This window comes from Chelonia mydas, chromosome 22 (genome assembly GCF_015237465.2).
Source record: "Chelonia mydas isolate rCheMyd1 chromosome 22, rCheMyd1.pri.v2, whole genome shotgun sequence".
In the NCBI taxonomy this organism is placed as follows: domain Eukaryota; kingdom Metazoa; phylum Chordata; order Testudines; family Cheloniidae; genus Chelonia; species Chelonia mydas.
This window is the reverse complement of record NC_051262.2, coordinates 12775408-12787528: the sequence shown is the minus strand read 5'-3', so window position 1 is coordinate 12787528 and position 12121 is coordinate 12775408. Positions and strand designations below refer to the sequence as shown.

General features: G+C 55.9%; 1 protein-coding gene across 7 annotated transcripts in view; it reads right to left on the bottom strand.

Annotated features, from left to right (window-relative positions):
* The window catches only part of NECTIN1 (nectin cell adhesion molecule 1), a 154324-nt gene that overhangs the window by 85633 nt on the left and 56570 nt on the right, over window positions 1-12121 (bottom strand). For all 7 annotated transcript variants that reach the window (XR_006287000.1, XM_043534034.1, XM_037882258.2 and 4 more), the window contains exons 2-4: window positions 5488-5838; window positions 4563-4865; window positions 3952-4069 (exon numbers count right to left, since the gene is read on the bottom strand). Coding sequence is in view for 6 of the 7 variants with exons in the window: in XM_043534034.1 (XP_043389969.1) it covers window positions 3952-4069; window positions 4563-4865; window positions 5488-5838 (772 nt within the window). In the remaining variant the exon portion in view is untranslated. The remainder of the gene's footprint in view (window positions 1-3951; window positions 4070-4562; window positions 4866-5487; window positions 5839-12121) is intronic.

Here is a 12121-nt window from a genome sequence, read left to right as displayed (position 1 = left end):
GAGGGAAGGGGAGGAGGTGATTGCCATTCCAGGCAGGGCTACAGTGTCACCACCCGTAATTTGCGGCCTCTCCTTCAGGAGCAGAAGCAGGCAAATGCGACTCGCAGGTTAACGAAAAGCACGGGGAGCGATCTCTCTGCCTGTCCGGCTGGGCTCTGACATGGGAGCAAGGAATCAGTTCTACGTTAATCAGCAGCAGAGGGGGACACGTCAGAGTGAATTTCTCTCCAGCGCTGCTGCTCCGCTCGCGAGGTGGCCCTGTCCCCATCACTCACCATCCCCATCCCTCCTGCCGTGCACACACAGCTCCCAGGGCCTGGCTGCTGGGGATCAGCAGAGTTCATTAGCGAGCTCCAAACCCAGCCTTTGGCCTGCGTCTCTCCCAGGGGAACAAGCTAATAGACAGCCCTGAGCTGACGGGGAAGCAGAGTCTGTGGCAAGGAGGAAGAAAGAGAGAAAGAGCAAATAGCTGCTTCTGCCCCTCTCTTCCCCTCCCATCCCTCTCTTCTCCTTTCTATCCCTCTTCCTCTTTCTTTACTACATCTCTCTTCTCCTTTCCCTTCCCTTCCTCCCCCTGCAGCGCTCCCTCTCAGTTTAACCTATACACAGTCTTCACGGACCAGTAGGTCCTCTGGGAAGGGAGTGGTGAGGACAGAAACGAAGGGGTATTTGTTGCAGTAGCCTCCTCTCTCTGTCTCTCCCTTCTCCTTTCCCCAGCTCCTTCTCCAGCCATCGAGTCTGTGCCCCTAGTGGCTGAGTCGTGAGCCATGGTCCCCTCGGGACCAGCGGGCCATAGATACACACACACACACACACACTGACAATAGAATACTTACTCTTTCTAGATTTTAAAACTGTAACAAAAGGCATGGCCACGGAGGGCTAACTCCAGGCCTGGCCTAAGGGGATACAATTCTCCAGGGCCCTGCCTCGTGCTGGGAGTTGGGAGCGCTTATGCCAGTTGCCAGCCAATACGCCCCCTCGTCCAGATGTACACCTGAAGTGGTCCTGCGGAGGGACACGCAGCAGGCACAGTGTGTGGAGCCCTGCATCCCCTGCCGACTGTAACTGCCCCTCCCACCTGGCCTGGGCTAGCAAATCTCACCGGGCTGAGAAAAAATGGCCCCGTCTTACTCACATCGTGGCTGTCTGCCTCCCTCTAGTGTTACAGCAGCAGCTGGAGGCCCCACGTTGAGATCAGGGCCTCACTGTGCAAGGTGCTGTATGCATAGTAAGGGATAGCCCAGCCCTGAAGAGCTTATAATTTAAACAGACCAAGGGAGTATTATTGTCTCCATCTTACACAGGGGGAACTGAGGCAATGGGAGATCACATGACTTGCCCAAAGTGACAGACAAAGCCTGGGACAGAGGCAGGAATTGACCCCTGGTCTCCTATGTTCTTGGCCAGCCCCAGTCCCACAGGGCCACCTTTAACACCTGGAAACTGGCCTTACTGCCCAAAGGATGTGAGCCACCGGGAGCCAACGCCACTCTGCGGGGGCACTGGAGCCTCCTGCATCTCGCGTGAAACCCTCTCTCTATGCTGCCCTGGGTGCTGGTGCAAGAGGTGCCAAGAGCCCACACGGAGTTTACAGGGGAAGACTTGGCAGCGGTGACAGAAGAATCCTCTTCAGGCTTGTGAGCCAAGCAGCCTGATGCGGGTAGCGACATGAAAGAGAATAACTCTGGCTCCCTGCAAAGACCTTTGGAGAGCCGCTTTCCCGATGACAAGCACCAGCCAAACAGAAAAGAATCCGTTTGATCGGTTTTTAAGCTCCGTGAATGCAAAAAGAAATAACCATTCCAGGTTCCATCAATGTTCATCTAAGCCCCCAGTGGCTCCGGTTCACTTCTCCTTCCCTTTAGGGCATTCAGCCCAAAGCTGACAACCTGGAGGAGGCTGAATTGCTTCCATTTAATGACTGAAATGTGGGGAGGGGTGCGCCAAAGGGAGGTTGGTTAGGGTTGCAAAGGGTTCATTGCAGGGAGAGATTTTCAAAGGTGCATAAACTCAACAGAACATGTGCTCTTTAATCCTTATAGGCACATATGACAATCCCCCGCACCACCACCGAACTCCAGGGTTCTTTTTCCGGCTCTGCTACTGACTTGCTGAGTGAGCTTGGGCAAATCACTATACCGCTCAGTGCCTCAGTTTCCCCACTTGCAGCACAGGGAGAATAATACTCATCCTCCTTATAGGAGGGTTGGGAGGATTATTGGATGTCTGTCCAGCTCACACTCAGAAGTTATGGAGTGACAGCTGGGTTACCCTGTCAGGTCCAGTGATGGAGCTAGAGCCTCCAAGATTGAGGGGAAGCAATGGAGTTACGTGTGTCCCACCACCTGCTCGACCTCCACGCAACAAAGGGCATCTCTTCTCTTAGGGCCCCGGAGAGCATGTCTGTGTGCATCTGGACATGTCACAGCTATGCTCCGTCTCCGAGGCAGGGCCGCACTGGAAAGGGGCTGGCAGATGGAGTCTTCATGCCCCAGCGGAGCCTGCAGCTGGCACCAGGCACCCGGGTTTGCTGGGGGAGCGTGTTCACCTACAGCCCTTCACTACCGGGTGCAGCTTGCATGGCTCATTGTGCTGAGGTCAATCCCCCAGCCACCATGAACACAGCAGGGGCAGGGCAGCCGCATTTTCTGCTCTTCTCCCGTGCATCAAGGGATCCTCCTGCCGCCGCAGCTCAAAGGCCCTCACAGCCTAGCTCTCCCCGCTCTCGGGTCCTTGTCAGATCAACCTGCAATGCTGCCTAATTAATGCAAACCAGGGCCAAGAGAGGGAGGAGGGAGCTGGTAGTTCCTTGCCTGCTGCCTGTTCCCCTTCATCGGAGATGGCAGGGCCCCCTGGGTCTGAAAGCTCTTCCCCTTGGCAAGTGCTGGGCCTGGAGGAGGCCGTGGGCAGGAGAATAACCCGAGAAAGCAGGGAGGGGATGTAATCCTGAGGGAAGGGGATCATGGTCCCCTAAGGAGAGGACCGTGACTGTTTCAGCTCCCCATTCCGCCCCATCCCCCACAGAGCCTGTTAGCAGAGCTGTGAGCAGAGCTGGAAACCTTTGCCCATGCCAGGCAGACATGCTGGGGCTCAGACCAAAGCCCAGCCCCATCTGCGTCACCCCAGCTGACAGGCCCCGTGAGTCCATCCGCCTGGAAAGGCACTGCTGTCCCCCGTCACCTGGAACGCGCCGGTGCCTTCCCCGCCAGCACGGTCTGCAGCCGCACCCCCGCAGACTGTCCTGTAGGCACGGCTGGCAGAGGAAGCAGGCTGCTCTGCGTCTGACAGGCCAGGCTCCACACGGGGCATGGGCGGAGGGGGGAGCTGAAAAGGTCAGGGTCCCCGACAGCAGCGACTCCAGACCCCCTGAATTGGCAGCAAGACACCTCCCCCGCCCCCAGAAAGCTGATTTCAGTCCCGACGGATAGACTCTTCTATATGTGTCCCAGAGTACTACGTAGAGGCAATCCATAGAGAGGCAGGATTTATAGACCTGCTCCTCAGCTGGTGTATGGTTTACACCAGGGGAGGAGCTGCCCCATACAGGTGCAGGCCTGAGTTCCCTATAGAAAGCTAGTTTCAATCCTGGCAGAGTCAGGATTTCTATACACAGCCCATTTTGCCCCCAAAGAAGTAGAGATATCGCTCTGCCGCCTTGAGCTCCCCGTGGAAAGACGGTTTCGGTCTCTAGTGACCCTGAGGCCCCATTTCTCTTCTCAAGGGCACAGGTTTTACTCCAGTGCAACCCCACTGATGGCAATGGAGTGACTCCGGATTCACAGGGAAAGCAGAGCCAGGCCCTGTGTCTCTATACACAGCTCCGCAACCAGGCCCTACTCCGTCCAGGTACCAGTTGGTAGGAGGCCTCCAGCTCCCCAAGGGGGCTCCCTGGCTCTTGTGGGAAGTGGTGTGCGCTGCTACAGGGCCGGATGCCTTGGGGGTACTTACAGCCTCCATTGGTAGGTGGTAGCGGGGGGGTTGGCATCGGATTTGCACGTCAGTTTCACATCCTTCCGGTTCAAAAACCAGTTGCCGTCAAAGCCCTCGATGGTGACTTCTGGCTCATCTGTCAGGGAAGAGAGGGATGGCAAGAAACAGGGCCCGGGGGGGGGGGGGGGGGGAGGGGGAGAAGAAAGAGAGATGGAGAAAGGAGGGGGGAAGGAAATGGGAGAGGAAGGGAAAAGGAGGAATAAGGAAACAGAGATGGGGAGTGAAAACAGAAAAGAAGGATGGAGGAACAGTGGGAATGGAGGAAGATCAGAGATGGGGACAGAGAACGTTAGAGAGGAGTAGAGAAGGCAGAGAGGAAGTCAGGAAGAAGGGAGAGGTGGAAAGGGAGAGAAAGAACGGGCAAAAGGAAGGAGTGGGTGAGAGAGGGAGGGAGGGCGAGTGGTTATTCCAAGAGATCACTGTTCTCTTCTACCCCAGGGAGGATGTGGCACTGGACTCCACCCCTGCAGCAAGCTCGTGACCCTCCCCTCCCTGCACCAGCCCTGGGGATAGTCAATCAAGACACCAGGCCTTGGCAGCTGGCCTGGCCCCATTGCTCTCTCACTTACACTGCACATTGAGGGTCATGCTGTCGGTGAAACGGTCCAGCTGGTAATTGACCACGCACATGAGCTGCTGCCGGTGGGCCTCCCGGCTCGGCACGAGGCGGTACCGGCTGATCACCGTGATGGTGCCGTTGCTGTTCTTGATCTCCTGGAACTCCGCCTCCCCTTTGAGCTTGGTGTCCCAGGTGACGGTGCTGGGCGGCTTCCCATTGGAGGACATGCAGGTGGCTACCAAGATCTTTTCCGTCTTGCCGGATCTGGCTACGAGGGGCCGGGTGGTGCTCTCCATCCGGTTGGTGGGCTTGGCTACAAAGAGACAGCAGAGCAGGGAGAGGAAGAGGTTTTAAAATCACCACCAATCCCCACGGCTCCCAACCCCCGGGACACCCAGTGGTACAGCCCCACGGCTGGGCTCTTCCTGGCCTGATCCAGAGCTCGAGCAAATTTCCTGCAGTCTCAGAAGAGCTACTCTGAACCTCACCCACTGGGGATCCAGCCCTCCAGGCTGCAGGTCATGAAGAAGGGTGGCAATACACTGGATGGGCAATTGAATTCTCTCCTTCCCTGGAAAGCCCAGGTTAGAGAGAGCCTTGTGGGGGAATCCTAGGCCAAGGTCTCTCTATCCACAAACCCAGGCTAAGAGAGCTCCAAGGAGGAACCCTACTAATGCTTTGTATCGTTCTAGTGTCTTTCATCTGGGACTCTCAAGCCACTTAGCAAATTAGTTCAGCCTCCCCATGAGCCTGGCAATGTCAGATTATGGAGAACTAGCTCTGTGGGTGCAATTTAAACCAAGGGATTCCCCCCACCAGAGCCTCAGGGAGTCCTAGGTCGCTGGTCCCAGTTCCAGAGGGCGTTCAGTGGGGACTCTGACCCAGGGCAGTGATACGGGCTGAGCATCTGGCCCAAAGCAATGGCTATATCTTACCCAGCACGGTGAGGTTCAGCTGGCTCTCCCGGTTGCCGGTTGGGAAGGTGGCAAATTCGCAGATGTACACGCCCTCATCCTCCAGCTCCAGCCGGGACAGCTGGATGGTGCCATCCTTAAAGGAGGGGTTACGGAAGGTCACGCGCTCCTTGTAGGGGGAGAGGATGGAGACTCCCATGGCAGGGTTGTAGATAGCCACATTCTGCTTGGAGCCATTGGTGGCCTTCTGCCACGTGACCTGCGTGATCTTCACACTGGGGAGCGGGTTGGTGAAGCTGCAGTGAAGGACCACATCCGTCCCGATGAACCCCGAGACTGTGTCATTGACCAGGACGGTCTGAGCCCGGAGCCCTGCAACGACAGAGCAGGGAAGACGTGGATGAGATTGAGAAAGAGAGAGAGAGGGACGAAGGGATCCTGGTCTCTGGAACCCCCGCCCCACAGCTGCATCTGGTGCATAGCAGGCAAGGGGCTGACATACTGGGACCAACCCCTGAATTTCAGCTGCTCCAGGAATTTGTCAGGCAGTCGCTACACCGGGCCAATTCCTACAGCATTTGATTGTAGAGCGCACCACCCTGTGGAACCTGGGGGCTTATGGTCCCTGCCACCTGCCTTCCAGTTAGCCAAGAGCTATTGGACCCCAGAGGTCCGTCCCCAGCCCAGGTCATAGTGTCACATAACAAAACTCTCCGGGCCAAATCCACCCTGATGTAATGCCACGGAGCCCCCAGCAGCCAGGGCTGGCTGGGACCCACGTCAGCATCTGGGGGAGCCAGCTCCACTACTGTTGTGTAACAAACTGCAACCCCACCTACAACATCCGTTCGATAAGGGCTGATAACCCCCAGCCATGCCGGCCAGTGAGGTCTGCTGCTCCCTTCCCCCCCGTAGCCACCCAGTAAGGTCTAGTGCCCAATGACCAATGTGGTGCCCTGTGAGCATCCCCTGATGGCCTGGGGATGGACAAACAAGGTGATGCTTTTACACTTGGGAAACATGTCACATGCTACTAAAGTAATTCCTGCAAATATACCCCACACATGTGGCTATCGGAGCATACCTATGCACACATTCACACACCACACACACCGCGCCATCACACACACGCCCAGACACTTCGACTGTTCTAGGCAGGCAGGGAACCACATCCCCAGGCACCCGCTGTACACACATGAACTTACATGTGCGCACAAAGCTACACGCTTGGCCAAACTCGGCTCTCAGGACATTGCAGGTGGCTCACTGAAAGCAAGGGGAGTTACTCAGGAAGATTTGCTGGCAGCATTGGATGCACCCCAAGGGTGCAAAAGACACTCACAAACTGACACATGCATGCACATGTGTGTGTGCACAGACACACACACAGAGGAAAACAAGACCATGCATATTAATGGCTTGCTCCAACGCCCATTAAGGTCATTGGAGATACTCCCACTGAGCTGCCGAAGCCTAGAATGTGATTTTCAGAGGAAATCTGACGAACAGGGTTCTGAGACCACCCAGGAACACAGGCTGCTCTATTTTTCACTTCCTGCCCTTTCCTTTCCTGTTGTGCATTGTTGCTGTCAGATGGCAAACAGCTGCCTTGTTTCACCCCAGAGGTGGCTGCATTTTAGAGGCAGATGAAGCCATTCCTACACACAGGCTCTGTAACACAGAGATGAAAGGCGCTCAGCAGAAGTGTAGCATATTCTTAATGGTTATTCTTCTGTTCCAGATGATCCCTCCCTCTACAGAGGGGGAAATAAAGTCTCTCACAAGATCAACATTTAAATTCATCTTTGGCTGCTGCCACATCTTCCTCTAATCTGTGTGTTTAGAGATAATGCTCCAATAACTATACAGCTGGTATGGATATTAAAAATGTATTGAAAGAGCAAGGCGCTGAGAACTGGAAAAGCTGGTTCTGCTCACTCCCTTACGGGGGAGGCTGAAATGCATGTGTGCAGAGCGTGAGAGAGGGAGCCCAAAGAAAGAGAGAAAGGGTAGGAGGCGGGAAAGGGGTATAAAGAAATAAAGAAGGACAGGAAAGGGTGATGGAGAGGAAGGGAGGGTCAGGAGACAGAGAGGGAGGGATGTAGGAGAAATGGAAATGGAGTGTCTTCATGGTCAGTGCATACAGCCGTTCAAAGTCATCGCTGCTAAGTGCAAGCGCATCAATACTGCTGCTGTCAGAGCCAAGGCTAGAAACAGTCTGGCCTCTGCGCTCCCGCTCTTCCAATGGCCAGCTAGGTCCCAGTGAGTGCAAAACCGAATGAGCTCTTCGTGGGCCCGCACCCCACGTACACACAGCGTCCTCTCACACCCGCACGTGCACATCCTTACACGCGTTCATACACAGACACGGGCAAACATATTCTCGCTCATGTCCTCAGACACACATCTATGCCTACATGTGCAATCCCTCATGGACACGTCCTGTCACACACATGTGCACTCATACATTTCCAATCTCTCACACACACTTCTCCTTTCTCACACTCATGCACACACACACACACAGCCTCATAGGTGGGTGCACACACATTCCCCCTCTCTAACATACATCCACACACATGTCCTCATGGAGGCACGTGCTCACTGCCAGCATTTTGTTGAAAGCCGGCTGCACTTGCTCCCCTCCGGCCGTCGGCAGCCATCCCTGCCAGCACCCCTCGCCGCGGCCCGGCTGAGCCCAGAAGGGATCCTAACAAAACCTGCGCAGAACTGACACTTCACCCGTAGACCACAGCAAGGCAACAGTGAAGCCTGAATACCCTTCCTCTGGGCTGAGTACGGGCTCCCTCCTTGAGCCAGACTTCGTGCCCCTGCGAGTCACTCAGCATTGCCAGGGAACAGGGGCTTGCCCTAATGTTCAGCTAGGAGTCACTGAAAGGCACTGGGTGCGTGCAGCTGGGGAGCACCACATGCCTCTTGGCCTTTAGATCCAGCTAACGAGCCCGCAGAGCAGCACTGCAAATGTCACTTTAGTTTCGGAGCAGCACAGCAGCCCTTTGGTGTGGGAGGAGATGGAGCCAGCGGATGTCGAGCAGAGCACCCCAGCAGCCCTGCACCTCCCGATGCCACGCTGGGGCCATGACAGATAGGACCAGCCAGAGTCAGGAAGGGAATGGCAGCAGGACTGAGATGGATGAAGAATGTCTGGGCAATGAAGCTCTTAGCACAGCACCCCTAACTGGGGCAGAGAGCTGGGACCTGTTATGAACAGCGGCCCCCCTAACAGCACGAGGCGCACTGGGTGATGGAGCACGCGAAGAGGGGAAAGAGCAGCACTGTGCTGCCTAATACCAGGCCAGGATTCGAGGAAGGGGGGAAATGCAGCGCATCCAACCCGTCATGCAGCATGCTATGATCCTTCTGCCCTCGGGTGAGGAAGCCTCTTGCAGAACTGGCTGCACCTGCAGAGGTGAGCGAGAGCCTTGCCAGGCATCCCAGCTCTGAAGTGTTTACAGCCCCGGAGAGCGTGTGGGAGCTTGCCGGCTAGCAGAGAGAGTCACGTAGCAAAGGTCCTGGGAACAGACTCCTGCACGGCTCACTGCTGCCTGCATGTAGGTAGGCACTCCCTCTTTCTCCCAAGGCCTGGGGAGGATGGATTCATCAGCCCCAGCCCCACCTTCTTCTGAAGAGCTTCCAGCACAGGCAGGTAGACTCAGCCGCCAGTGAGAAACCTCCCTCAACAAGCCCTGGTTCTCAAAGTGAGCTGTTGGCTCCAGGGCTTGGGCAATGGTGCAGCTGGCTCCGGTTCCACATAAGCTCTGTGACCCTACAGCTGTTCCTCAGGAGCGTGGCTTTCCAAAGACCAATAGAAGAGGAAGAGGCCATGTTAGCTTTCAGTTCAGCGAATGGACAGCAGAAAACCACGCTCCTTGCCGAGGCTGGACTCCTTACCACGAGGGCCAGAAAAGCGAGTGATTGGCCAGAGAATCATGGAAGTCAAAGACAGAAGAACCCTCCGGGGTTCTCTGGGGCATCTCCCTGCCAATGCAGCTACAGGGAGAGGAGCAATGTCCCAGTGGCAAGGGGATGGGTGGCCTAAAGAAACAGAGTTTCCATCATTGCCCAAGGGATGCTATTCCACAGGCCAGATGCTAAGGTGACAGGCACCTTAGAAATATCATTGGGATGATGATACTGATGAGGAATAGGATAGACAGACAGACAGATGCCTTCAGGAAGTTTTTCTTTATATTCAGTTTCAATTTTCCCTGTGTTAATTCCATTCCATTACCCCGAGCTCTGTTCCCAACAATGCCCAAGGAAACTAATTAAGGATCATTACAAAACTGGTCAGATTCTTCAAAGAGCTGGAACTGCAGCGCACTTCCCACTTTTACCCCAGGCCGGGGCATTCAGCCTGGCTTGCTATTCTGCCACAGAAAATAGACTTCTCTCCCCTGCTCGGATCTTTCCAAGCCCCTATCAAAACCAAAAGAGGATTTCCTCAGTAAAGCCTGGGGTCATGGAGAGGGAGCAGCAGGGTCCCGGGCACATGGTGGTGGAACAGACACAGGGACATGCAAACAGAGCAGAAGGTGCGCTGGGATAAAGGGAAATAGCACTGGGCAGCGTGCCAGGGCTGGGACACATGGAAACGGAGCTGGAGTGGCTGGGAAATAGGGTCATGGAGCGTAAGTCCTAGAATACAGGGATATGGTGTAGCTGGCCACACAGAACTAGGGGTTAGGGCAGAGGGACCTGGAACATGATGGCTGCACACATGCCCAGCAAGATGGCAGAGACCTGGATTACTTTAAATTTGATCCTGATCTCCAACATGTCTAAAACAAGAAGCAGCCGGCAGATCCCCCATGACAGGGGGGGCCCTCACCTCCCAGACACAGAGGGCTGGATCCACGGCCGGCCAAAAGCAGTGTGGCCATGCCGAAGGAGCCACTCTGACTGATGCCAGCTGAGGATCCGGCCAGGCACCATGCCCGACTGGAAGTCAGGCTTCTACATGCAGCTGCTTTCAAAAAACCACATTCCTAACTGTTAGAGGCTGCAGGGGGAAAAAATATACCAAGAAAACAACCAGCACGTGGAAATCATGTTTCCTCCCAAGGTGTCTGAATGCTGGTGTCTGCTCTGGGAGAGGGGACAAACCTCTGCTGACCCCTCCCGGCTTGCAGTGCCCCTGAATCCCGTCTGGGGAAACAACCCCACCCCCACTTCCAAGAGACGACACCAAATCCCGGCTCGCATCACCGAGAACGAGGTCAGACGGAGCCAAGGCTTTTTGCAAGTTACCAGCGAACACGAGTGACCTCCCTCTGCTCCCCAACCTAAACCTGCAGCCAGAGCGTAGATTGGCTGCCGCGGAGCGGCCAGCTGCCCTCGAGGGCGTTTGCTCGCAAGGTGACTGAGACTCGATGGCTTCTCTCCCCTTGGCCCAATGCACACTCAATAATTCATCAGGGCCAATGCATAAATTATTGATGGGAATCAGAGAGTGCGCGCACGCAGGAGAGAAGATAAAGCCCCCAGTCAGCCTCTGGAGAGGCCTGGAAGAGCCCAGGGTGTGTGTGATGCAGGAGCCAGAGGGGTGGACCCACGTCCAGCTCTGCTGCTCCCGTGCCAAATCGCCAAGAGCCTGTTGACCTGTCCCTGCCTGTGTCCGGGAGGCAGCCAGCTAGCGAGGCAGAGCACTGAGCAACATTAGCTCTGTACATCAGAGCGTGCTCAACTGAGGCCTCCTTCCTAGTTCTCAGGCCAAAAAGCCCCAGCTGAGTGCTGGAGACGTACCGGTGCCCTGACTTCATTAGCAGAGACCTCGGCCCCACTTCTCCGCCCTGGCTTCCGAAGTGCTTTGTGTGGAGTCTTTTCTCCAGGATCCCTATTCCAGACACTCACTGGGCCACGTGAGGCTTCAGCGCTCTGGCAGCTGTGCTCAGCACAGAGCTGGCTGCACCCTCCGGCATCGGCAGGGAGCTTGGAGGGGCGTGGGGGGAGGAGGATGTGTGCAGGGGTCCCCTAGCTCATACTTCCCCTGCGTCCCGGATTGGGACACCAAGCCCAGGCTTTGGCTGGATCTGACCTCGTGAGGCCCCCGAGTGTTGGCCTAAGATAGAAGAACAGGCTCTAAGAGACCCACTGAACTAGCCCCCTCCGTCCTGCTGCACCACCACCTCCACCCTCTAACCAAGGGACTCCTTCGTCCCCCAGCCCCTCCCACGAGACATCCCTCTTAGCAGCCCCCAGCACTGCTCTCTGGCCCCTGCCAAGCCCTGCACGGTCACCTGGAACCTGGGCTCTTCCATGCTAAGAACAAGAGCATCTCCCACTTGAACGAAAGGGATAGCATGGTGCTTTGCAGACACGGCTGCTAATGTCCTGCCCCTCAAGAGTCTCGCCTCTCACTCAGAGAGCTCTGTTGACGCTCTGCTACACCGTCGTGCACCCAATCCATTGCTCTTCGTTAGTAAGAACCATGTGAACTCCATGCAGCTTTGCACAACTTCACATTGGCGCAACCCACCATGGATTTCTCCCTCCCGTTCCCAGATACCCCTCCTGCCCCTAAGGCATTGAAACAGCCCTTGGCATCAGTCTGGTGAGACTCCCTGCTGGTGTGGCAATATCGCTGTGTACCTTGCTGACACAAATGCTATGGGGGGGCGGTGTCAGAGATGCA